This window comes from Ursus americanus, chromosome 34, assembly GCF_024610735.1.
Source record: "Ursus americanus isolate L20-20 chromosome 34, mUrsAme1.1.p, whole genome shotgun sequence".
Lineage (NCBI taxonomy): Eukaryota > Metazoa > Chordata > Mammalia > Carnivora > Ursidae > Ursus > Ursus americanus.
Genome location: NC_142160.1, coordinates 28262300 through 28289245, shown reverse-complemented (window position 1 = coordinate 28289245; position 26946 = coordinate 28262300). Strand labels below are relative to the sequence as shown.

Sequence of the window (26946 nt, the reverse complement as noted above, 5' to 3'; positions counted from 1 at the left end):
ACTGGATATTCATTCATTCAACAAATATTTATTGAAGGCTTACCATGAGTCAGGCAATGCATCAAAGAACAAAACAGACACAGTCACTTCTTTCACATTCTAGTGAATATGAGGCTGGACATTCCGTTTTGCCCCATCCTTTGCTGCGTGGTGCTTGAGCCCCGACTGGCGCTCTGTGGGTGTCAGACTGACCCGGTCGTCCAGCATCCCTCTGGTGCGGGGTGGAATCCCTGAGCGAGAGCGGGCCCACAGAGGAGTCTGGAATGACCAGAAAACTCCTGGCGCCCGGAGCTCCACGCCTGCCCGTCCAGACGCCGGAATGAAGGCAGGCTCCGGGATGGCGTGAAAACAGCCCCAGAAGGGGGCAGGGATCCTCGGGGTGTCGGTCTCGGGTGTGAGAGCAGACACATGCCTGCGTTCGTGTCCCCTCCGCACTGTGAGCAGCACATGCGGACTTCGGAGACCGCTTCTTTACGCCATCTATAGAGGGGAAACCGAGGCCTGGGAGGGCGAAGGCCAGGGCTGATGCCCACCTCAGCCGGGGGTGGGGAGGAAGTTGGGGGGCGCGGACAGGGTCAGCGAAGCCAACGGCTGGGCAGACGGAGCCGGTTAGGGGACTAGGCACCTTTGGGCGTCTACTAGACACGTACCATAGGAAGGCCTGAGTCCCGCAGAACGGGTGGCGGGAGCCGGGAGCGGGGCGGGCTGCGGGGGCCCAAGCCCTTTAAACTCCGGGCGCGCGGGAATCGCGGCCCAACAGCCACAGGAGGGCGGGGCTGACAGGCGGGGCCAGAGGGCGCGCGCCCCCGCCGGCCAACGACCGCCCCCCCTCCGCCCCCGGCCTCGCCCCCTCGCCGACGCCCCTCCAATCATTAACTCTCTCGCCTCCCGCCCCTGCCCTCGCCCCCGACACTGACAACCCGCGCAGAGGGACGGCGGGGGCGGGGCTCCTGGCGGGTGTGTCTAGGCGAGTGCCGTTGTCGCGCGCTCCTCCGGAGTTTCGAACTCAGTTGGCCCTCGAGGCAGAAAAAAATAGAAGAACGGTGACCAATGGCGTGGCAGAAAGGACCCGCGCGCAGGCTCGGCTCCGCCTCTCTCCGCTAGAAAGAAGTCCGGGCCCGGCCATTGGCTCGCGCGACCTGTCACTCGCCGCTGCGGCCAGCGGGCAGGGGCCTTGCGGTGATTGGTTCCGCCCAGGCGCGAAATGTAACGCGGGAAAAGCCGAAGCAGTGACCCAGGCGGCAGGTTGTTATTTTCGGGGGCTCGGCGCGGCACGTCCTGCTTTCCTGTCACCGAAAGGCAGGCCGCCCGCAGCTTCCCGCTGCTGCAGCCTGCGTTGGGGAGTACAAAGAGCGGGGGGCGGGCCTGACCCAGGGTTGGGGTCTGGCGCTGGCCGCCGAGCCGCTCCGCTCCTTCGCTGGCCGCCGCGCAAGAGGATTCCGGGAAACGTCCGCCAGCCATGAGCCGGCGGGACTGAGAGCCGGCGACTCGGGAGCAGCGCGGGCGAGCGGAGCGAAGGGACAGACCGCGGCTCAGGGAGTGCGGCTGCCGGAGCTGCGGATCGGGGCCGGGTGATGCTCCGGGGCATGGAGGCGCCGATGGCGGACACCCCGCCGCAGCCGCCGCCCGTCATCTTCTGCCACGACTCCCCAAAGCGGGTGCTGGTGTCGGTCATCAGGACGACCCCGATCAAGCCCACATGCGGCGGCGGGGGGGAGCCGGAGCCGCCGCCGCCGCTCATCCCCACCAGCCCCGGCTTCAGCGACTTCATGGTGTATCCGTGGCGCTGGGGCGAGAACGCGCACAACGTGACGCTCAGCCCCGGGGCCGCGGGGGGCGCCGCCTCGGCCGCCTTGCCCGCCGCCGCCGCCGAGCACCCGGGGCTCCGAGGCCGGGGCGCGCCCCCGCCCACCGCCTCCGCCGCTGCCTCTGGAGGTGAGGACGAGGAGGAAGCGAGCAGCCCAGACAGCGGGCACCTCAAGGTGAGCGGTGCGGGCGGGGCGCGGGACAGCCAGGGCCCGTTAACGGCGCCGCCCGGGAGCCGGCAGCGCCCGCGGACGCGGCGGGTGGGGCGGGGCCGAGTTTAAAACGTGAGGTCGCTCCGGCCGCGGCGGGGGCGGGTGACAGGACGCTGACGTCACTGCCGCGCGCCAAAAATCGGGTCCCGGCGAGGGGGGAGGCGGGGCGGCGGTCACGTGACGCTAGCGGAGGGGAGGCGGGCTGACCGGAGGCGACTCGACAGCAGGTGCAGTGAGCGACCGCTCAGTCTGGGGTCGCGGAGGAGGCAGGGCATTCGCTGTACGGACGCTCGGTTGACCGCTGAGTCCTGTCTGGCCTGAGAGGGATTGGAGGGGTTGCGGGCCTTCAGCTGTTCCTCTGGGTGCAGGAAGGCAGGGGTTTGCGTAGATTCTGCTCCATCAGTGCGGATACCCTGGCCCTACTAAAGCTGCCGTGCAGAGATGGCCGAAAAGCGAGAAGGGACATAGGGGGATCTTCTGCAGCAGAAGTTGGGCCTTCTCTGCCTCTCATTCATCCAGAGTACTATGCTAGTTGCTGAGAGTACACAGTAGACTGGGACGCTGTTGTCGTTAACCTCGAATTGCTCGCGCTCTTAGACTTTAGAGCTGGGAAAGATGTGACTACCTGGTTCTGGTTCAAGTCTACACTTTACGGATCAGGCAACTAAGTCCTTGAGGGATTGGTGAGGGGACCTCCTCAAGGTCACACAGCTAGGTAGCAGGAGAGCTGGGACTATGGTCGAGTTGCTGTGGCTCCTGATTCTGAAGCATATATTCGAAGTGCGTCTCTGCTGACGTACAGTTCTCTGTAGACAGTAAGCTCCTAGAGGGTGGGGATCATTTTTCTCTGGAAGACTTCTCAACTTTAATACCGCACACTCTAAATGCTGAATAAAAGTGCTTGGTAAATATTTCTGTTATGAGTGAATTGTGCTAATATAAGATTAATATTCAGATTCTATTTGTTAAATGGCTATGTCAGTAAGCAGTTGCCGAAAGATAAAACAAGTAAATCACTGGATAAGTGCCTATATTGGTAAATACTGTATCTATAAATTGAAGCAAGTTTACATGCAGTAGCAAAGATGTTGAAACTCCCTGTGTTTTGAGCCCTGAGGAAATTGATATACACTTTGTTACTAGTGGCATTATTATTAAAGAACTACAAAGTTATAAAACTGTGCTTTGACACCCTTTCAACTCTTGAAGGGGCGCTTCAGTAAAAATTTTCAACAGTGGAAATTTGAAAGAACAAGTGGTAGAAATATTCATAACAGTGCTAAGTGAGTTCGTGAAGGAAACAATCACTGTTGCTGTCACTAGGTAGCAAGATGGCTTAGTAAGATGGCTGGGTAGTCTAGGTATTTTCCTGTGTTAACATTTAGCCTTTAAAAAAATAGGTTATATAGTTAAGAACCATAAAGGCATATGTGCACAAATAATTGTGGAAGATTTTGCATTTTTTAATTAATAATGACGTAATCTAATTTTGGATTATCCAAGAAGATTAATATAATAGATAAATGAAACTTATAGGTATGTTCTTTTTGGCCTAAAACAGACTTACGTTCACAAACCTTGCATGAAAGTTGTTCACACACTGCATGGGTTTAAATTTTAATTCTTCGTTGTCTACCTCTTTTCAGAGGTAAAATATACAAGAAAATATGAAGAACTTGAGAAACGGAAAAGGCTGTTTTATATTTCACTTTTTTCTTGTCCCAGTTGTATTTCAAAATTACTAGATGAATTGATTTTAACTTGTCCTTTAGTTAATGAAGAAATCCAACTACAGCTCCAAAAATTCGTTCATTTAGCTTTCCCATCTTGAGGGGAAAGGTTTGGGATATACCTTTATTTAAGGATGTTAACCAGTTTCATTTGTAATCAGTACACTCTAGACTGAAGATAGAGAGTTCCATCCCCCTTTACTTATTTTTTTTTTTTTAAGATTTATTTATTTATTTATTCGACAGAGATAGAGACAGCCAGCGAGAGAGGGAACACAAGCAGGGGGAGTGGGAGAGGAAGAAGCAGGCTCATAGCAGAGGAGCCTGATGTGGGGCTCGATCCCAGAACGCTGGGATCACGCCCTGAGTTGAAGGCAGACACTCAACCGCTGTGCCACCCAGGCGCCCCCCCCCCTTTACTTATTTTTTTTCCCTCTAAAGTACTTGTAGTTCTTTATCTCTATATGCATCGTGAGTGAATCGTGCTGTTTACTTTATGGAAAGATGGGAGACCAGTAACATGTTTCCCCTTATTCCCTTCTCAGTATACAGGTTAGAGGCAATAACAGCTGTGAGTTTAAGGACAACATTTGTGTTCGTTTATTGTCTATTTTTTGCCACTGCTCCCAGGGGAGGTGTTAACATCTGAGACCCTCACACCAAGCGTCAGCTCTTGCTTGCTCTCTTGTTTGTTCCTGCCCTATGCTGCCTCCTCTGCCTGTGGGGAGAACAGCTGTCATCTACCAACTTATTTTGGCCCCTCATCGCAAGATTGCTTAGCGCTGTTGGGGTATAATTATATATTAGCACTATCTTCTCTTCGTTTGTAGAATTCCAGGAGGGGAGGGAAGTGAGCAGGTCTAATTTCTTTCTGCCATAGGATATTTCCAAGCCTCTGCACCTTGTACCCTCTACTCAGACTATGTTCATGAGGTCACTTCTTCACTGTGGGACCTGTGTGGTTCAGCTTCTCTGTGCATAGCCTCAGATACCATTCACTTTTCAGGACTTGCCAGCTGCCTATCCTACCCACCCTTTCTGTCACCTGAACACTGCAGATAGTCTTACAAATAGCACATTGGTACATATAATTTTGATCAGCACTATATTAAACATGTTAATATAGTAGCTACTGTTTATTGCCTGGCATAGCAAACTGCTGGGCTCTGTGTTGAATGTTTTGAATTTTTAAGTTAATTTATCTTGTTTACTGGTTAGCAAGGAGGAATTAGAGAAAAGAGTCCCCAAGATTAACTTTAGTTGGCAGAACTGATTAGAACCTTCCAGAGCCCTTGTTCTTATCCCTACATGATATTATTCCTATATATATCATGTGTGAATTGACTTTAGGGGTTTATTATTTTTTTAGTATCAAGCTGATGAAAGCAGACTTATGAAATACACATTATTTATACCTATGTGTATCTCAACTGAAATGCTTTATGGGTATACAAAATACAGCAGACAAATGCAAATTAAGACTCAGAAAGTTGTGCAGATAGGTCAAGGTGGGGGATAGAATGAGGAAGCAGATACGAAAGCCAAAGGATATTTGGATCTAAACCTGAATTTGAAAAGGGAAATGTGATCAATTCCATTTTTTTCATTTTCTTGTCAAGGTACATGTGCCTTCCTCTGAGACCTAATTTTCTTTTCCTTCTAGGTTGCATTTGTGCACTTTATTTGAATTTTACTTTGTATAAAAATGTGTCAAGGACTCTTAGTTTTTTTGTTCATCACATGAAAACCCAGTTTGAATACAACTTTTTTCTAAAATCTCCGTAAATGTATACATTATTCTAAGTGTTTTGAGAAATAACCTTTTGACGTTGAAACTCTAAACATTTATCATGTACTATTTCAGAAAACACTTTGAAAATCACGAATCTACCTTCTGGTGGTACCGAGATTCTTTCTTAAAAATTAAATTTACCAAAGAATGCAAATATTTTTGGCAGTTTAATCATTTTGCTTCTTTATAGTAGCTTATTCAGCAGGAGTTGCCACATAATATATAGAATGTGTTGTATTTTTTAAAAATATTTTATTTACTTATTTGTCAGGGGGAGAGAGAGAAATAGCATGGCGCACAAGCAGGGGGAGCAGCAAGCAGAGGGAGAAGCAGGCTCCCTGCTGAGCAAGGAGCCTGATGTGGGACTGGATCCCAGGAGTCGGGGATCATGACTTGCGCCAAAGTCGGATGCTTAACCAACTGAGCAGCCCAGGCGTCCCCGTGTTGCATTTCTTAACTTTACTTTCTCTTGTGAACCATCAAGCAGTCCTGACAAAATTAGTCTGTTAGACTACAGTTATATTTGATTGCTGATGAGTTCCTTAACACTTTGTTATTGTCAAAATGTACCTAGAAACATGGTTTTATTGCTAAGGCCAAAATGAAAAGGACCTTCTTTAAGTAACAGAGCTTATTTTTGTATGTATGATTAAAAGATGCTCTTTATTCATTTATTTAGGGCATCAGATGATTACTTTCCTTACTTAATTTTCTCAGTTGAAATGATACATTCAGTGAAGCCTTACCTGTATATGGCTAAGATGTTGTATTATATTGTATTTTTTTTTTTAGCTCTCTATTTCTCATTTGGAAAATGCAAATATGTGATTTAAGCTGGGAAGCAGTCAAATTGTTAACTTTTAAAATACTCAAACCCCATTATACGTGCTTGAAAATAGGTTTTTTTTTTTTTTTTTTTACTAGAAACAGAAAATAGTAATGGGCAACCTAAAATTTTTCATATTAACTAAACTCTTACTTCAAATTATAATAGAGGCAACAATATGTTTTTATGTATTTAAAAATACTGGGAGGGGCCCCTGGGTGGCTCAGTTGGTTTAGCCTCAGACTCTTGGTTTCAGCTCAGGTCATAATCTGGGAGTCATGAGATCGAGCCCCAAATTGGCTCCACGCTCAGCAAGGAGTCTGATTAGGATTCTTTCCCTCTTCCTCTCCTGGCTCTCTCTCCGCGTCTCTCTCCCTCCCTCCCTCCCTCCCTCTGTCTCTCAAATAAATTAAAATCTTTAAAAAATACTGGGAAAAGATTCTTTCATGGCACAGGAGTTGTATCATTAAGGTTTTTTTTTTAAATTAAAGCATAATTAACATACAGTGTTATTAGTTTCAGGTGTACACTATAATGATTCAGCAATTTATACATTTCTCAGGGCTCATCAAGATAAGTGTAATCTTAATCCCTTTTATCTCTTTCACCCAGCGTACCTACCAGTTCATTCTCTGTATTTAAGAATCTATATTTTCATCTCTTTTGTTTCCTTTGTTATGTTTCATAAATTTCACATATGGGTGAAATCATATGGTATTTGTCTTTCTCTGATTTATTTCATTTAACATTAATGCCCTCTGGGTCCATCCATGTTGTTGCAAATGGCAAGATTTCATTGTTTTTAATGGCTGAGTAATGTTCCTCTGTGTGTGTGTGTGTGTGTGTGTGTGTGTGTGTGTGTGTGTAAGACATCTTTATCCATTCATCTATGGACACTTGGGTTGCTTCCATATCTTGGCTATTGTAAATAATGCTGCAATACACATAGGGTGCATATATCTTTTTGAATTACTGTTTTTGTTTTCTTTGGGTAAGTAGTAGTGGAATTCTTGGATCAGATGGTAATTCTATTTTTAATTTCTTGAGGAACTTCTGTACTATTTTCTACAGTAGCTGTACCAATTTGCATTCCCCCCAGTAGTGTTCCTTTTTTCTTCATCTGTGCCAACACTTGTTATTTCCTGTCTGTTTGATTTTAGCCATTTTGACAAGAATAAAATGATATCTCATTGTGGTTTTAATTTGTATTTTCCTGATTAATAACGATGTTGAGCATTTTTTCATTTGTCTGTTGGCCATTTGTATGTATGTATTTGGAAAAATTTCTAATCGGGTCCTCTACCCATTTTTAATCAGATTGGTTTTTCTGGATGTTGAGTTGTACAAGTTCCTTATATATTTTGGATAGTAACGCCTTATTAGATAATATCATTTGCAAATATCTTCTCCCATTCAGTGGGTTGCTTTTTGGTTTTGTCGATGGTTTCCTTCATTGTGCAAAAGCTTTTTATTTTGATGTAGTCCCAATAGTTTTTCTTTTGTTTCCCTTGCCTTAGGAGACATATCTAAGAAAATGTTTCTATAACCAATGTCAAAGAAATTACTGCCTATGTTTTCTTCTAAGAATTTTATAGTTTTTATAGGTCATTAATCCATTTTTGAGTTTATTTTTGTGTATGCTGTAAGGAAGTGGTCCAGTTTTTTTTTTTTTTTGCATTTGCATTATTTTTATGTATTTAAAAAATATTAGGAAAAGATCCTTTCGTGGCAGAGGAGTTACATCACTAAGGTTTTTAATTAACCTGATTACATGTTCCATTTCTTTTTTTTTTTAATTTTATTTATTTATTTGACAGAGAGAGAGACAGCCAGCGAGAGAGGGAGCACAAGCAGGGGGAGTGGGAGAGGAAGAAGCAGGCTTCCAGTGGAGGAGCCTGATGTGGGTCTCGATCGCATAACGCCGGGATCACGCCCTGAGCCGAAGGCAGAGGCTTAACGACTGAGCCACCCAGGCGCCCCTACATGTTCCATTTCTTAGTAGGATAACCTGCTGTTTTTATGGATCTTAGATGATTTACTTATTTATTTTGCATTTTACATTTTTAAAACAAGATTTAAAGCAATTATTCATCATATAAACATAGCCAGCAACAATCCAATTATTGTAGCTCAATAAATGATGGAAATAGATTCCCAAATTTTACTCCTGGTTACATCTTTCCTTGCTGACCTTGGGTTAACAGTTTTAGCAAGCAAGACTAGAGCCAAATGTAGCTAGTGAGTATCAAAGCCAAGAAGTGAAGGTGAAGGTATTTGATAACTGTCAATAATTGCTACAAGTCGATTTGCTAATTTGGACTTAAACATAAGTCAAGGCCCCGGGTAGCGCCTTGCCAATTCCTAGCTTCATTATAAATGGAAACTTCTTAAAGAGTTATATAATGTTGGGGAAAGGCATCAATTATGTATCTGTTTTGGCAATTTCCATATCAGCAAAGAATTGATGAGATTTTTATCCCATCAACAAATCCTTATTAACAAACTGCCTGGGGCGCCTGGGTGGCTCAGTCAGTTAAGTGTCTGCCTTTGCTCAGGTGGTGATCCCAGAGATCCTGGAGTCCCCACGTTGGGCTCCTTGCTCAGCAGGGAGCCTGCTTCTCCCAATGCCTGCCGCTCCTCCTGCTTGTGCTCTTTCTGGCAAGTAAGTAAATAAAATTTTTAAAAACAAAACAAAACCCCCAAAAAACAAAGTGCCTTAGTCAGTTAGTTTAAACTAAAGCATGCTGTAGAATACAAACTTAAAAATCCCGATCTCAGCCTATCATTGCTTATGTTACATGTCCTGGGTGGGTTGATTGCAGGTATGTGCCTTATCCTCTTCATTCTGGGTCCCAGAAGGAGCATCCCCTACCTGGGACATTTGGGTCTCAAGGCAGAGAGAAAAGAGAGATGAAAAGGAACCATGTGATGGCTTTTAAGGCTTTTGCTTATATACATATAAATAATTTCCACTCACATTTTATTGGCCAAAGGAAGTCATGTGGCCAAGTTGGCTTCCTTTACCCACACACAGTGAGAGAGGGGCAGTGAATATTTTTAGTGTTTTTATCTGCTGTAGTGCCTTTCCATGTTCCTTTTGTTTTCTTTTGGTGGCAAAAAACATAACGAAATTTATCATCTTAATCTTTTTTTTTTTGGTGTTAATTACATGCACATTGTTATGTAACAGATCTCTGGAACTTACTAATCTTGCAAAACTGAAACTCTATACCCATTGAGCTCCCCTTTTCTCTCTCCCCATAGTCCCTAGCAACTACCATTCTATTTTCTAAGAGTTTGATTAATTTAGATACCTTATATAAGTGGAATCATGTAGAATTTGTGGTGTGTGTCTGTATGTGTTTTTTTGTAATGGCTTATTTCATTTAGCATGGTTTTTTAAGGTTCATCACATTATAGCACATGGCAGGATTCTTTTTTTAAGGCTGAATAATTTTCCATTGTATTGTATATTCTGCCCTTTTCTTCTGCCAATGGTTGCTTCCATCTGTTGACTGTTATGGAAATAGATTTTAATATCTAAGAATTTTTTGATTTAATTGTTTTATTATGATATGTTAGTCACCATACAGTACATCATTAGCTTTTGATGTAGTGTCCCATGATTCATTGTTCTTGTATAACACCCAGTAATATCTAAGAATTTTTTAAACTTGACTTTTCCTATAAGATAACTCATCCATGTTGAGATTGGAATTTTCTTTCAAAGTGAAAATTGATTGAATGGAATTTTTCCGGGAGCTTATTGTTATCCATCAAGGTTTTGGCCTGATGTTTGTAAGCATTTGGAAGGCTTTAGGTTTTTTATATTGCAGGCAGTAAAAGCATCTTCATTTTGGATGTAGTTGTACATAATCCTTTTATACTTTTTCACGTAACTTGTATGTGTAAAATTTAACCTAACCTGGGACATGAGGAATATTTTTTTTTTCAAGTGAGTGTTTATTTTAGATTAGTTCTAGATGTATGGAAAAGTTAAGACAGTACAGGGTGTTCCCATAAATCACATATCCAATTTTCCTATTGCTAACATCTTACAGTAGCATGAAATATGTGTTACAATTAATGAACCAAATTGATACATTGTTATTAACTAACATCCATAGTATATTCAGATTTCCTTAGTTTTTAAGCAAAATTGAGGTGAAATTCACGTAACGTAAAATTAACCATTTTAAAGTGTAATTGACATTTAGTAATTCACAACGTTGTGCAACCACTACCTACATATCAAGTTTCAAAACATTCTCATTACCTCAAAAGAAAGCCCTGTACTTACTAAGTAGTTACTCCCTATTTATTTTTTAAGTTTATTTATTCATTTAATTAATCTGTGTACCCAGTGTGGGGCTCAAAGTCACTATCCTGAGATCAAGAGTTGCATGATCTTCTGACAGAGCCAGCCAGGCACCCTTGAGTTAATTTTTTAATATCATGTGAGGGTAGGGATCCAACTTCATTCTTTTACACGTAGAAATGCAGTTATCTCAGAACTATTTATTGAAGAGACAGTTCTTTACCCATTGAATGTTCTTGGCACCCTTGCTGAAAATAAGTTCACCATAGATATAGGTTTATTTCTTGCCTCTCAATTCTGTTCCACTGGTCTATGTGTCTTTCCTTATGCCAGAACCACACTGTCTCGATTGTTGCTGCTTTGTAGTAAGTTTTGAAATAAGGACATGTGTGTCCTTCTGCTTTGCTCCTTTTAAATATTGTTTTGGTTATTTGGAGCCTCTTGCAGTTTTATATGAGTTGGAGGATCATTTTTTCCATTTCTGAATTTTTGAAGACCTTTGGAATTTTACTAGGGATTGAGCTAACTCTGTACATCACTTTGGGTAGTGTCGTTATCATCTATTAAGCCCTCCAGTCCAAGAACTGTATCCCCTAAAGCCTTGATATATTGTGTTTTTGTTTTCATTTGTTCCGAGGTATTTTCTAATTTCCTTTGTGATTGCTTCTTTGACCCATTGGCTGTTTAAGACTGTGTTTAATTTTCACCTGTGTGTGAATTTTCCATTTTTCTTTTGGTTTTTTATTTACAGTTTCATTCCGTGTTTGTCACAGAAGATACTTTGGATGATTTCAGTCTTTTAAAATTTGTCAGTACTTGCTTTGTGGCCTAACATATGGTCTTTCCTGGGGAATATTCCATGTGCACTTGAGAAAAATACATATTTTGCTGTTTTTATGTGGAATGTTCTATATATGTATTAGGTCTAGTTGGCTTAGGATGTTGCTCAAGTCTTCTATAACTTTGTTGACCTGTCTAGTTGTCCTATCTATTATTAAAAGTAGAAGTCTCCAGCTATTTTGAACTTCTTCTCCTTTCGATTCTGTCAATTTTTGCTTCATACATTTTGGGGGCTCTGTTGTTAGGTGAGTGAGTGTTTATAATTGTTATCCCTTTTTCCATTCTTTCTCTCCCTCTCTCTCTTTCTCTCTTAAAGTAAGTTCTAGGCCCAAGGTGGGGCTTGAACTCATCACCGTGAGATCACAAGTGGCATGCTGTACTGAGCCGTCCAGGAGCCCCTCCATCCTTTCTCTTTTAACCTATTTGTGTTGTTGGATTTAAAGAAGTCCGTTGTAGGCAGCATATAGTTGGATCATTTTTTTAAAAATCAATTTTGCTAATTTCTACCTTTAAATAAGCAAATTTAATCTATTTACATTTAAAGTGATTACTGTTGGGGCTCCTGGGTGGCTCAGTCCTTAAGCATCTGCCTTCAGCTCAGGTCATGATCCCAGGGTCCTGGGATGGAGCCCTGCACAGCAGGAAGCCTGCTTCTCCCTCTCCCCCTCCCCCTGCTTGTGTTCCCTCTCTCGCAAATAAATAAAATCTTAAAAAAAGAAAAGTGATTACTGTTACGGAAGAACTTACTTTCGGTATTGTGTTATTTGTTTTCTTTGTGTCTTATACCTGTTTGGTTTCCCAATTCCTCTCTTACTGCCGTCTTTGTGTTTATTTTATTTTATTTTATTTTTTGTAGTATACTATTCTCATTCTTGTTTCCTTTTTAGGTTTTCAGGGTTTTGTTTTGTTTTGTTTTTAAGTGATCACCCTCGGAATTTCAATTAATCTTAGTCTTAAAACAATCTGTTTTGAATTAGTACCACCTTAGTTACAAGAGTGTACAAAAACTCTGCTCCTATCCAGCTCTATCTCTCCCTCTTTGTTATAGTCACAAGTTTCATCTTCTTATATTATGTTCCCATTAACATGGATTTATAATTTTTAAAATATATTTGAGGGGGCACCTGGGTGGCTCAGTCGTTGGGCGTCTGCCTTCGGCTTGGGGCGTGATCCCGGGGACCTGGGATCGAGCCCCATATTGGGCTCCTCCACTGGGAGCCTGCTTCTTCCTCTCCCACTCCTCCTGCTTGTGTTCCCTCTCTTGCTGTCTGTCTCTCTCTCTGTCAAAAAAAAAAAAAATCTTTAAACTATATTTGACATTTGTCTTTTCTTAAAAAGTTTGTTTGTTTATTTATTTATTTAAACAATCTCTGTCCCCAGTGTGGGGCTTGCACTCACGACCCTGAGATCATGAGTTGCATGCTCCTCTGACTGAGCCAGCCAGGTGCACCTGGCATTTGTTTTACTTTTAAATTGTATAGGAGAAAAAGAGGAGTTACGAGCCAAAAATACAACACTTTTGGCATTTGTATTTACTTATGTAATTACCTTTACCAGCGTTCTCTTTTTCTTTGTATGGCTTTGAGTTTCTGTTTAGTGCTCTTTCGTTTCTGCCTGAAGAACTCCCTTTACATTTATTTTATGTCAGGTCTACTAGCCATGAACTCTATCAGCTTACGTTTATCTGGTAATGTCTTAATTTCTTCTTCATTTCTGAAGGATAATTTTGTTGGATGTAAGATTATTGGTTGACTTTTTTTCCCCTTTCAGCACTTTAAACATGTCATCCTACTGATTTCTTTAATTTCTCCTGAGAAATCAGCTGTTAATCTTATTGAGGACTCCTTGTACCTGATGAATTGCTTCTCCTGTTTTCAAGATTCTCTGCCTTTTGTCTTTTGACATTTTGACCTAATGTGTCTCAGTGGGTATTTTTCTTTGTGTTTATTCTTCTTGAAGTTCATTGAGCTTCTTGGATGTCTAGACTTATATCTTATCAAATTTGGGAAGTTTTCATCCATTATTTCTTCAAATATTCTTTCTGCCCATTTTTCTCTTGCCTTCTGGATCGCCAATTATGTGTATGTTGGTATGCTTGATGCTATGCTCTGAGTGTTTGTGTACCCCAAAATTTGTGTGATAAAATCCTGACTCCCAGAAATGATAGTGTTAGGAGTTAGGGCCTCTGAGAGGTGCTTATGTCATGAGGGTGGGAGCCCTCTTGAAGGGGATTAGAGGGTTTATTAAAAAGGCTCCAGAGAGCTCCAATGTGAACACACAGCTAGCAGGTGCCAGCTACAAGCCAGGAAGAGGGCCCTCACCTGACCATACTGGTACCTTGAGCTTGGGCTTTCCAGCCTCCAGAACTGTGAGAAATATATTTCTGTTGTTTATAAGTTACACTAGTCTGTGGTATTTTGTTACAGTAGCCCAAATGAACTAAGACACTTGATGTCCTACAGGTGTCTTGGGCTCCGTCCATTCTTTTTTTTTTTTTTCTTTTTTAAAAATTCTATTTCTTTTTTTTTTTTTTTTTTCAAGATTTTATTTATTTATTTGACAGAGAGGGAGACAGCCAGCAAGAGAGGGAACACAAGCAGGGGGAGTGGGAGAGGAAGAAGCAGGCTCCCAGGACCCTGGGATCACGCCCTCAGCCGAAGGCAGACGCTTAACGACTGAGCCACCCAGGTGCCCCTGTCCATTCTTTTTTCTTTAGGTTCCTCAGACTGTATATTTTCAATTGACCTGTCTTCAGATTTGCTGATTTTTTTCCTGAGAGTCAAATCTGCCATTCAAATTCTCTAGTGAATTTTTTCATTTCATTTATTATAATTTTTAGCTCCAGAATTTCTATTTGGTTTCTTCTTTTTATATATATATATATATATATATATATATATATATATTATATTTATTTTATATATTTATTATATATTATATATATTTTTTATATTTTATATATTATAAATATATAATATATATAAATATATATATTATGTATAAATATATATTTTATGTATTATATATATTTTATTTATATATAAATATATATTATAAATATATAAATATATATTTATATATATTTATAATATATATTTTAAGATTTATGTATTTATTTGCGAGAGTGAGCAGGGGAAGGGGCAGAGGGAAAGAATCTCAAGCAGACTCCCTGCCGAGTGCAGAGGCTGATGTGGGGCTTGATCTCAAGACTGTGAGATCATGACCTGAGCCAAAAGCAAGAGTTAGTTGCTCAACCGAGTCACCCAGGCACCCCTTTTAATTTATTTCTTTGTTGTTATTTTCTGTTTGTTGAAAGTGTTCTCCTGCTTTTCCTTTTGTCCTTTGTCCATGGTTTCCATTATGTCTTTCAGCATATTTAAGACCGTTTATTTAAAGTCTTTGTGTAGTAAGACCAGTTTCTACTTTGTTTCTATTAATTACTTCTGTACGGACCATACTTTTTTCTTTACATGTTGTTGAAAATGGGTTATTTGTTTTGTGAATTTTCTAAACTATTCTTGTGAACTCTATTCTTTGATGTGTTTGTTCTCTAAATTTCTGTTTCATTAGTTTGTAGTCAGCTCAACATTGCTAGAGATTTTCTTGAATGCCTGGAGTCAAAAATTGAAAGGGAAGAAGGCCCTGACTTGCAGAAACGGCTCTGTGTTATAGCTCTCCATCGGTGCTCAGACTCCTCACAACTCTGCCTTAGCCTTCTTTTCCTGCTTGTGCCTAGCAGAGGGTCAGTCAGACGTGAAAGCTTAGGGTCTTATCAGGTCTTTTCTGAGCATTTGTCCTGCCCTAAGTGTGGCTTCCTAAATTTTTATCTTTAGGATACCAGGGCACTTTTCAGTGCCCTAATTTCCCAAAGAAACTCTCTCTGGCTTTTCCTCCCAAGCTTTTGATGTGTCCCTTTGTCTCAATTGAAATCTTTTGCCCCAGGGGACAGCAAGTTATTACTGGCCTTACAAGATTTTTGAGCGATGCCCTCTGTTTAACTGCTTTTCTGCCCAAAGAGAGTTCTAAGTTAGGTAAAACAAAGACAAACACTTTGTGTCAGTTCTTCAAGTAGCCCTCAGACAGGTCGAGACAGACAAACAGAATTCTTTTAGAATCAGGTCTGCTTTGCTCTCTCTGTAGCCAGGGACTAAGTTCCCATATTGGGAATGGAGGCTTTTTAAGACCACCGTGGGCCGCAGGGAGAGGCAAGGGCAAGCAGTAAAAACGCTGCAAAGCTTTCTCACTGTTTCACGTTGCCTGTTTCTTGATTCATTGTTGACTGAGTTGCTGTAAATCTCTATTTTCTGGAGTTGTGATAAAAGTGATTTTGACAGTTTGCTTGACTTTTCAGTGAACTGTGGTGGGATGGGCCTTTGGAACTACCGACTCAACCATTTTCACTGATGTCACTCAAGAATTTAACAAATGATTTATTGTGATATTTTACTTTAATGAGTGGATCCAAGAAATGACATTAATGTTTATACAAACTGTTAATAGGATGGAATCCGACGTGGTCGACCCAGAGCAGATACTGTCCGGGATCTAATAAATGAAGGAGAGCATTCGTCCAGCAGAATCCGCTGTAACATCTGTAATAGGGTGTTTCCACGGGAGAAATCACTTCAGGCTCACAAAAGGACTCATACAGGTAAGCTGAGTAGAAGCAATACTTAAAGGTGATTTGATGTTTGGGCCCATAAATTAATATTTTAGTTGCCTTATATTTCCTTATTGTGAAATTTTTCAAACAGGCATTGTATAGTCCGTTTCTTTTTTTTGTAGGAAGGAATGGTTTTCTCAACATTGGTACCATGTGACTTCTAAAGGTACCATGGTAACTAATCTAGTTGTCGTAGGAATGTTATTGCTAAATTAGTTCTTTCATTCTGCCTACCTGAATTTTACGTGATAGGCCCTTGCGTTGTTTGTATAATTGTTAAAACTGATTTGTAAGCCAAATACTAAAACACTATGTGTCACGTGTTTAGCAGAATTTCTGGAATCCTCAGTGTGTCATCAGAATGTTTGACCTAGCCATCTAACCTAAGGTGAAGTATAAGTTTTCAGAATTAAATGTACTGTGGGTAGCTAACCCAGGACTATCACATAGCTTTCTTTGTATAGAGAAACTATACTTATATTTTAAATGCCATATTTAAAAGCAAAGAAATAACAGAGAGGGCCCTTGTTCTTTCCACAGAGAAAGTTGGCCCCAGAAGAAGGAGCCTTTTGGTTTTAATAATGGTATTCAATAATTCACAGATGAGGAAACTGAGGCACCAAAAAATTAATGACCACTGCCTTACAGCTTCCCACACCCTTGAATCTAGGGTGATGCCTGCCAATACAGTAGCGTATGTGGCTCCTGAGCACTTGAGTCTAATTGAGATGGGCAGCATGTGTAAAATATGCTTAGTATGAAAAAGAGTAAACAATGTCCTTAATGACTTTGATATTGATTACATATTAAAACTATAATATTTTAGGTATTTGGGGTAAATAAAATATATTATCAAAATTAATTTCGCCTGTTTCTTTTTGGTTTTGTAATGTGGTTACTAGAAGTGGTTCACATCATATTTCCATTGGGCAGTACTGGTCTAGAGCTTGGCTTTTAAACCTTAGTTACCTGTTTTTTTCACTGTGTATGTGGGTCACCACCCAGTTTTTGTTTTTTTGCTTTTGGAAAGATACATTTTAATAATATGCTAGAATATAGTTTTCTTAGCTAAATCCCTGGAAAAGGGTAAAGTTTTAGTTTTGAATCATTATAAACTAAGGTGGCCAAGAGGTTTTGACTTTAGGTACCATTCAGTAAAACCATTACTAAATGAAATATCTGGTTTTGAGAATTTTCAGATTTTTTTCAATCTAATTAGTCTGAAATACCCCCAAATAACTGGTTCACAGGCCATAAAGTATGTGTTGCCAGTATGGAAAATGTTCAGGACCCTGTGGCATAATGATAAGATCCCTGAGTCTCAGGCCTGATCTGCCACCAATCTACCATGTGTCACCCCAATACTTTCAGGCCTTGGCCTGCTGTGCTATATGCCAGAGAACTGAGCTCAAGATCTGCATGGTATGGCTAAGCCCCAGTATGTAAATGCTTTGTAAGAAACTTTCCTCTTAATATTTTAAGCCCCCATATCTTGTGTTTTATTAATTTGTGTTTAACTATACAATCATTTACTACATTTCTAAATAATGAGGAACTAGGGAGAACTTGTGAACAGTTCTCTGAGTCATATGGGAAGGACCAGTGCATAATTGTTATCAAAGAATGACTTTTCAAAAAATAACAAGTGTAATTATGGTTGAACAATATTTTCAAGCACTTTCTCAAGCCTAGCACTGCGTTGTATGTATGAATTGCAATGGACAAAGTATTATACATCTTTGTATCAGGAGAGTACCAGGATACGTAAGTAACAGTGGATGCTGAGTTTGTGAAGGGTTATAGAGTTCAGTTATTTGGAGGTAGCAGGGAGGTAGGAGGAATTTCACTGAGAACCTATAGCACTGGGAAGATTTGAATGGGCAGAGAAGATTGGATTTTCAGGTAGAATGAGATGAGGAACAGCCTTATGGTATGAATCTCAGGAGTGAAGTCAAGATAAACCCTGCCCTCTAACCCAGTAGCTGTAGTGCAGCTATTAGGGGACCATTGAAAGTCAGCAGATCATTTTCACTTGTTCAAGGGCTGTAGTAGGGTTTGAAGTGATTTAGGAGGTAGTTCAAATGACAAAAGCAAGTGTTCCATGTCGTTCACTCCAGAAGTGCTGTGCAGGGATTAGAGCTCAGCTAAGGTTCCTTCTGGATGGGAGGGTCTGCCAGTCGACCAGGGAAAGTTGCAGTGGGAAGGAAAGCAGGAGTGGGAGAGCTAGTGATTTGGATTATGGGGAGAAAAACGACCGGATAAGCCAAAGATAACTTCAAGGCTTTCAACCTGGGAACCTGAAAGCTCAAGGCCTAAGGACAGTATTACTGTGCTTGCCAGTGGAGAGCTGCTTGGTAGCATCGAAGTGCTGCTGTCAGCATTAACACTTGCAGCTTCGTAGAGGCCGTGACATGTCTTATTATTGTTGGAGTCGGGACCTATTTAGAGGTTGATTCTCTCTGTCCCTTTCTCTTCTCACCTTATTGTCTCAGAAGTAATACATCATATTTGTCTACTTAGGTGAGAGGCCCTATCTGTGTGACTATCCAGACTGTGGAAAAGCCTTTGTTCAAAGTGGACAGCTCAAAACACATCAGCGTCTTCACACCGGAGAGAAGCCTTTTGTTTGTTCAGAAAATGGTATGGTGTTAGGAGTTAAGTTTATGTAATAACTGGTTGTGAGTTAAAAGTTAAAATATCTTTTACTTGAGGTTTTTTTAGGAGGAGAGATTTTGATGTAAATTTTATAAAACATCATAAGCTCTCTTTCTAAATTGTGATCCATGCTCGTTTTCTGGGAAATGATTGATTTTTAAATAAAATATTCTTTTTAGATGAAAATCTTCAAGGGTAGTTAAAAACAGTATATTTAGGGGGCACCTGGCTGGCTCAGTTGGCAGAGCATGTGATTCTTGATCTTGGTGTTGGGAGTTTGAGCCCCATGATGGGCAGAGAGATTACTTAAAAAAATAATAGTATATTCAGTTAGCGGTGGTGGAAAGATCTATAAAAGTAAATACAGCCTTTATAGTAGGCTTTTATTTTGGTTTTAAACTTTTTAACTATTAAATTGAAGGAAACCCATCATTGTCTAAATTTTCAATAAAGGGGGAGATTTTCCCATCTTACTGCCACTGTTAGTAATTTCTTATCACTTTTCTTAGGTGATTTTCTAAATCTCTTATCACAGTTTCTTGAGATGTTTTCCTTGCATATGTTTACGTAGTTATACCTGAAATTCAGTATAGTTTTGTGCTGTTGCTCTGTGGTTCTCTTGATTGTTGTCAGTTGTTACAAATGTCTACACTCTTTTCTCCAGAAACCAGTATTGCACTGTATGTTAACTAACTAGAATTTAAATTAAAAAAAACCCCACAAATGTTTACACACTTTCGTTTGCTTAAGCATATGCATAATGATTGACTCAATGTTGGATATCGAATATTTGTTTTTAAAGTGTGTTTGTTGCCAACAAAGCTGAGGGGCATGGCTTCCTCCGTAAAGCTTTGTTCATCTTACGGGATGTTTCCTTACAATAGATTTCTTAGGAAATCTTTGGAATTCTTAGGTCAGAGGTTTTGACCATTTTTGCTAATAAATCACTTTCTGGTGGGGTTAATGCATTTATGTGGCCATGACTAAGAGGTGAAGGAACTGCTTCCCCTTAGGGTGGTTTTTTTTTTCCTCCAAGTTATAGAATGCTAAATCCCATGGTCTTAATTTACTTTTCTTGGATACCAGGGAAACTGAACATTTTCCACGTCTGCTGGATGTCCAGATTCTGATAAGTGTTTCCCTCTATGTTTTGAAGGCTGCCTAAGCAGATTCACCCATGCAAACCGCCACTGTCCGAAGCACCCTTATGCCAGGCTGAAACGGGAGGAGCCCACAGACGCTCTCAGTAAGCACCAGGCTGTGGACAACCAGGCTGCCGCCGAGTGGTTGGCCAAGTAAGGTTCTCCCTGCACTCCACTGCAGAACACCGCCCAGCACCTGGGTTGATGTTGGGAGCTCTGACCGTTCTCTAGTTTTAAATAAGTTGCTTTTATATACATTTTATAAAATAACTAGAAATGGTGCTTTATTTCTTTAAACCACAGAATTGTTAGGAGTGGCATGAGGATCTGGTGTGTGATAGAAAACAAATACATGATATTAATTAGTCTGAGTGCCCAGCCCACAATTTATTTTAAAAACAAGAGTTTTCCTCATTTTCTAAGAGTGTTTTATATGTATTGTATTCCACAGTGCAGTGTCTCTCCATTTTCTATTAGATATGTGCTGATTATTACTGGGATACAGCTTAGAGGTTCTTCTAAAGTAAAGTTCTACAAAGCACCCAGTTTAATTTTTTTTTTTAATGGCACCAAGGGGGCCAGTATAAAAAATTGTTTCTAAAGGTATTTTGATTTAAGGAGTCATTTGTTGTGTACAAACCAGCCTCAGCTGGTCGGGACCCTCCCTACTTCGGATTCCTCTGCACTGAGGATGAAGTCTGGAATCTCTATTGTAGCTCTGCCTCCCTCTGGCAACGTAACTGTCTCCAGCTCCCGGGCCTCCTGTTTGTCCGCACCACTCTCACTGGCTCCCCGGCTTCTGCCCCCTGCTCCCTCTGCCCAGAATGCCGCTTTTCTCTTCATTTACCTACTCTGCTCTTTCTTCGTTTCTTATCGGGGTCGAACATCGCTTCAGGAAGTTCTTCCCTAACCTGATCACTAACCCCCAGAACAAACAAGGTTAGACCAACTTAATATGCTTTTACAACACACTGTGTTTTCTCTTTCAAAACCTTCATCACACACTTATTTATTTGTTCAGTGTCTCTCCTCCCTGCTGGACCAGAAGCTCCACTTGGGGAGGCAATGTGTTCGTCTTGTTTACTGCATCACTTCCTCCCTCCTTCCTCCTGCCTGGCCTCCGCCACCCCATTAACTCTAATTTTGTCCAAGTTAGAAATTTCTTGGTCTTTTTGCCTTCATCCTCTCTTTCTCCATCTACTCAGTGACAGACTGATGGATTCTACTCAGTGTAAAGTCGAAACCCTTTATTATGGCATTCAAAGTCCTTGGTTGCCTGGTTCCTGCTGACCTTGCTAAGCTTCTTTGCCATTCTCTCTTCCTAGTTGTCCTTCAAGTCATACTGAACTATTTGCATGCCTTTTTTTATACCTTTGGGTATTGACCAGATTTTTCCAGTTTGAGATGTCGGATTTCCTGAAATCTAGTAGTTGTTTTATTTTTGTGTGTAATTTTAAAAACAGCTTTACTGAGGTACAATTGACACATGATAGATTATACACATTTAAAGTGTACAATTTGATATGTTTTGACATATGTGTACCCCTGTGAAACCGTCATCACAATCACGATGATGAACATATCCGTCACTTCCAAAAGTTTCCTCTTGCCTCTTAGTAATTCATCACTCCTGCCATTCCTTGCTTTCTTGGTCCGCACACAACAGTGATCTGCTTCCTGTTACTATAAACTTGTTTGCATTTTCTAGATTTTTATACGAATGGAGTCACACAGTATGTACTTCTGTTGTCTGGCTTCTTTTACTCAATGTAATTATTTTGGAATTCATCCATGTTGTTAACTGTATCAGTGGTTTATTTATTTTTTTTCCCCCAGTTTAGGGGTTTTTTTGTTTCTTTTTTTTTACTTGAAGTAGAGTTGGCACACACTGTTATATTAGTTTCAGGTGTACAACATAGTGATTTGCCCAGTCTATACATAATGTTTGCTCACCTCAAGTGTAGCTGCCATCTGTCACCTTACAACCCTAGTTTCATACCTTCTTACTGTTGAGTAGTAATCCGTTGTATGGATACACCTCAACTTATTCCTTCACCTGTGGCTGGGCATTTGGGTTGTTTTTGCCTATTACAAATAAAGCTATGAGTGTTAATATACAGGTCTTTGTCTGGGACACTTTTGTATGAGGTGCTACTCTTCTTTAAATACACCTTTCTTCAGTTACCTAAAGGTGGGACATTTTTTCTAGGGAATTATCAGTTGGCTACGTAAAAGAATAATGGTGGTACCTCTTACATTTTTTAATAAGCTCTGTGTTATAGATACTAATCTGTCATATATGGGTTTCAGGTTTCTCATAGTTAACTCTGTCAGAAGTCACCATCCCTCTGTGAATAGGAGAAATAGGTTTCTAATGATTATTCTACTTTTTTCAAGTTTATTTCTTTATTGAGGTATAACTGACATATAACATTTGTTCTGACATATAACATTTGTTCTATTATTGTGTATTTTACTATAGTCTGCTTCATATGATCTTAAAGGCAGCTCTCATTCATTGACAAAAACCCATGATAGAGATTGGAGTAGAAGACCCAGAACTGCCAATTTTTGATTTTTGGAAATCTGAGCAAGTTCAATTTCTTGACCTTGAACATTTCCCTCCGTAATGGGAAATATATGTAATATATGTGAAATTACTTTATAGCTTTATAAACTAAAACACAGAAAATAATACCGTGGTAAAGAACCTGTTTTCAAAAGAAAAATAAACATTTGACGAGGTCGCGTATACACCTAGCTCACGTGCACGTGTTTCATATAGGTACTGGGAAACAAGAGAGCAGCGCGCCCCCACCTTGAGAGGAAAGCTCGTTCAGAAGGCCGACCAGGAGCAGCAGGACCCTCTGGAGTACCTGCAGTCCGACGAGGAGGACGATGAGAAGCGCGGTGCCCAGCGCCGGCTGCAGGAGCAGCGGGAGCGCCTGCACGGAGCCCTTGCTCTCATAGAGCTCGCCAACCTGACCGGAGCGCCGCTCCGCCAGTAGCCTGAACACTGACTCTTCCACTGTACAAAAGTACTGCCCAGCGTACTTAAAAAGTAGATCCGTGGGCGTAAGCTAAGCACCTTATTTGCTTATCATAGGCTGCTATTCTGTAGAAATTTATGAAGAATGTCATTGCCCCATAATATGGGGTGAGAGAGAATTGCACTTTTTTTATATGGTAATGGATTTGTTGTAAAGTTTAAAGTATTTTGTAAATATGGGACTTCTAGTACAGGGTAGAAAAGGACATATTGTGGGAAGCTAGATTTTGCAAGTTTAATGCATTCATTGGAAGCAGTTCTCACAGGAAGCACTTTCTGAGTATGAAAAAACAGAATGGTACATGTAGCCAAAGAACGTTGACATAGATTATTTATAAGATCATTTCACAATGTATATGCGCATGTTTAACAATACTGTAAACACTGAAGCCAGCCAGAAAGTATAAGACGCGTGTGTAAGGTGTGTACTTTTAAACTGCAAAATAGTGTGCCTAACGAGAAGTGGAAAACTGACTATTTTGGAAGATGTTTTAAGTTACGGACTTTGGAAGAAATGAGGTTTTTGAGGATCTTGGTAAGATGCACGGTAGTTGAGAATTTTCAGAATTGGAGTAATAGCAGTCTTATTCTATCTTTCTGAGGCTTTACAACTCGCTATGATGTTTAGGATTGAAAAGCACTTGGCATCCCTATTATGTTAACTTGGGAACTTTTGCACATTGCATATTTCTCATTTGCTGAAATTGAGTGATTAATCTTGCAAAGTCTAGGTAACTTGGTAACTGGTTTTTTGTTTGTTTGTTTTTTTTTAATATTATGGGCCCTGTAATGAGATTTGGCACGTGGATTTTTATTAATAAAAGGGACATCTACAGGGTGGTTTTGTAGGGAACTGTTTTAGATCTTTTGGTAGCAAACACTAAATTTTAATTGTACTGCTTATTTAGAATTATTAGCAAATGGAAGCCTCCTATTTATATTTTCAGTGCATAAGGCCATCTTCTTGCTTTACTTCAGAATAACATGCCAAGCTATTTTGTGTTCACTAAATTTAGTTATCAGTTAAACACTGCAGAAAATATTAGCTACTCAAATAAGTAGGTTTCTGGAATAGTTTCAACTGCAAGTGTGTTAACTTGTGTGGTGGTTTTAAGCCATTTTTCCAAATAGATGAAGTTTTTAAATACCACTTTATGTACTGAAGCATGAACAGAAAAATCAAGACCTGAGCAGTTCACCTCCTTTATGTGTAGGCATAAATCTCCATCATTTAAGCTTTTGTTTAAGCAGAAACTAAACGACATGCATAGCATGGTAATTTGATAGACTGCTTAATTGGAATAAACCTCAGAGTAATAGAGGGAAGTATGGGCTCTTCAGCGCCCTTTTTTTTTTCTTTTTTGAAGTAGTAGCCTATGGATGTAGTTTAAACATTATCTAAAATGTAGGCTTCTTTGTCCAAAAATTCCAGTGTGTTGCAGTACACAGGTAGTTTAAAATGCATAGCCATGGGGAAGGGGTGGTATGTAAATGTCTTGGAAAGAAGCAAAAGTGTGAAAGGTGATAGTAACAAATAATGTGTATGAATGAGGACATACTTTAAAAATGTAATTCCTCTGTACAGTAAATTACAAATCTTGAGGGATTTTTTTTTGTAATAAGAGAATTTATATTTGTAATGGTCTAAGAATTTTGTTTGTAATCTGGTATATAGAATTTTAACTTGGAGCACTTATAAGCACAGTAAGAGAGACTGTAGCATCAGAATTTTCATGGTTTAGGTTTCAGCATTTTCTCTAGAATTTTTCCTCTCAAATATAACTTAAATGAACTATGAAAAGTAACACTCATCAGTCTTGGGAAATTTAAAATTTGATGAACTTACCTGAAAAAGGAAGGGCAGTAAAATTGTATTAAAAAATGCAAATACGTCCCAATTCATAGATAATAAAATTTAAGGCCTTCAAAAGTAAGGGTTTTTGTTTGTTTTTCTGGTCAGCTTTTGTCAACTATAATAGTTATGTTCACAAACATTTTTTATTTGTGTAATTGGAAGTTTAAGAAATTATTACAACTAACTAGAAATATTTAAAATGTTCTTTTTTGATATAAGCTATATACTTGGACAAAATACATTGGCATCTAAAATTTGAGGTGTGTTAAGACTGCTTTTTGTTTTAAAAATGTGGTTTACATTCAAATTTTTGAAGTGTTTTATGCTTCATATGGCTCAGTTGTAGTTTGGCAGAGATAACAGCATAAGAATAAACATGCTGTAATTTTAAAAGATGCTTTGAATAAAAATTTATTTTAATTTACAGTTTAAAGTACATGATCATTCTTGAACCCTTTATACTTTGTCTTCCTATCAACAATATGATAACCATAATATTAAAAAATTGAAAAGGTAGAAGTGTCACCTACAGTCCTGCATCCTCCCATATTGTTATTTGGGGTGTTTTATATTTCTTTTTTTTTTTTTTTTAAAGATTTTATTTATTTATGTGACAGAGAGACAGCCAGCGAGAGAGGGAACACAGCAGGGGAGAGGGAGAGGAAGAAGCAGGCTCCCAGCGGAGGAGCCCAATGTGGGACTCGATCCCGGGATGCCGGGATCACGCCCTGAGCCGAAGGCAGACGCTTAACGACTGGGCTAGGCAGGCGCCCCTGGGGCGTTTTATATTTCATTTCCAGTCTCCTCTCAGGCATCTGTTTAGCGTAGTAGAAACCATAGTGTGAATTGCTTTTTCTTATTTAAAATTATGGCCTTTAAGATTGTACATATTAATTTAACTTCCTCATCTGGTTCATTGTTACAGTGTTCAGAATACACTGGTGTGGATAAGTACTGCCAGCTCTACTCCAGGCCTAAGGTAAGGGTGATCAGGAACTGGGGTTTTATTTCACTTACATTCAGGATGTGCTGAATGTGGTCACCTCTCTGAGAAGCCACTCAGGGCCTGTTTACTTTTTAAAGAGTCAAGCAAATTGGTTTAATTTTGTCGTCATTTATCTTTAGTTAATACTTGCAATAAGCAAGATTCAGCCTGTTTAGGCTTTAAGCAAAAGAATTTCACATGCAACTCTTCAGTGTGAGTTGTGATTTAAACAGAGTTAGGATGAGATTTTGACAGCCACTTCAGATCCTGGAAGTTTGTATGTAGAAGAAAATTAAATGCAAGTATGATTAAGGCTGTTATTAAAAGTGAGTTTACTGTTTTGCAGCCAAAACTTATTGGGAGACTCACTGGAAACTAAATTGATCTTTTTAAAGGGAATTATCCAAAATGACTTCAAGCTCAGAGTTTTTGGTTCAACTGGAATGAGACTTCATTTTCTATTTCATTTCATTTCATTTATTTAAGTAGGCTCCATGCTGGGCAGGGCTTGAACTCAAGACTCTGAGATCAAGACCTGAGCTGAGATCAAGAATCAGCTGCTTAGGGGCGCCTGGGTGGCACAGCGGTTAAGTGTCTGTCTTCGGCTCAGGGTGTGATCCCAGCGTTGTGGGATCAAGCCCCACATCAGGCTCCTCCGCTGTGAGCCTGCTTCTTCCTCTCCCACTCCCCCGGCTTGTGTTCCCTCTCTCGCTGGCTGTTTCTATCTCCGTCGAATAAATAAATAAAATCTTAAAAAAAAAAAAAAAAAAAGAATCAGCTGCTTAACCTATTGAGCCCACCAGGTGCCCCATTTTCTATTTTAAAATGGTCTTAACGTGCGTTTGCTTTTTTATTTTGGGTCATGTGGGCTCTTACTTTCTGGCTTTTTTAGAGCTACTTATTTGTTAAAAGTTCTGCTTTAGTTCTTATCAGTGCTGAAAATGTGCCTGGTTGTTCAAGTGCCTACAACAGAAACAGTTGTATGTGGCATCAATCGTCAGGCCCAAACATTTCAACTTGAAATCCTTAGCTTTTCTAAAAAGCTAAAATTTCACATTTCTAAAGTTAATTAT

At 40.3% G+C, this 26946-nt stretch overlaps 1 protein-coding gene across 1 annotated transcript; it reads left to right on the top strand.

The window, feature by feature from the left end:
- Positions 1-985: 985 nt before the first annotated feature.
- ZNF367 (zinc finger protein 367) lies at positions 986-25314 on the top strand. Its single transcript, XM_045780885.2, has 5 exons — positions 986-1982; positions 16025-16175; positions 18708-18827; positions 19999-20137; positions 22770-25314. Exons 1-5 carry the CDS (start codon positions 1575-1577, stop codon positions 22990-22992), a joined length of 1041 nt encoding a protein of 346 aa, XP_045636841.2. The 5' UTR covers positions 986-1574; the 3' UTR covers positions 22993-25314.
- The last annotated feature ends 1632 nt before the right edge of the window (positions 25315-26946 follow it).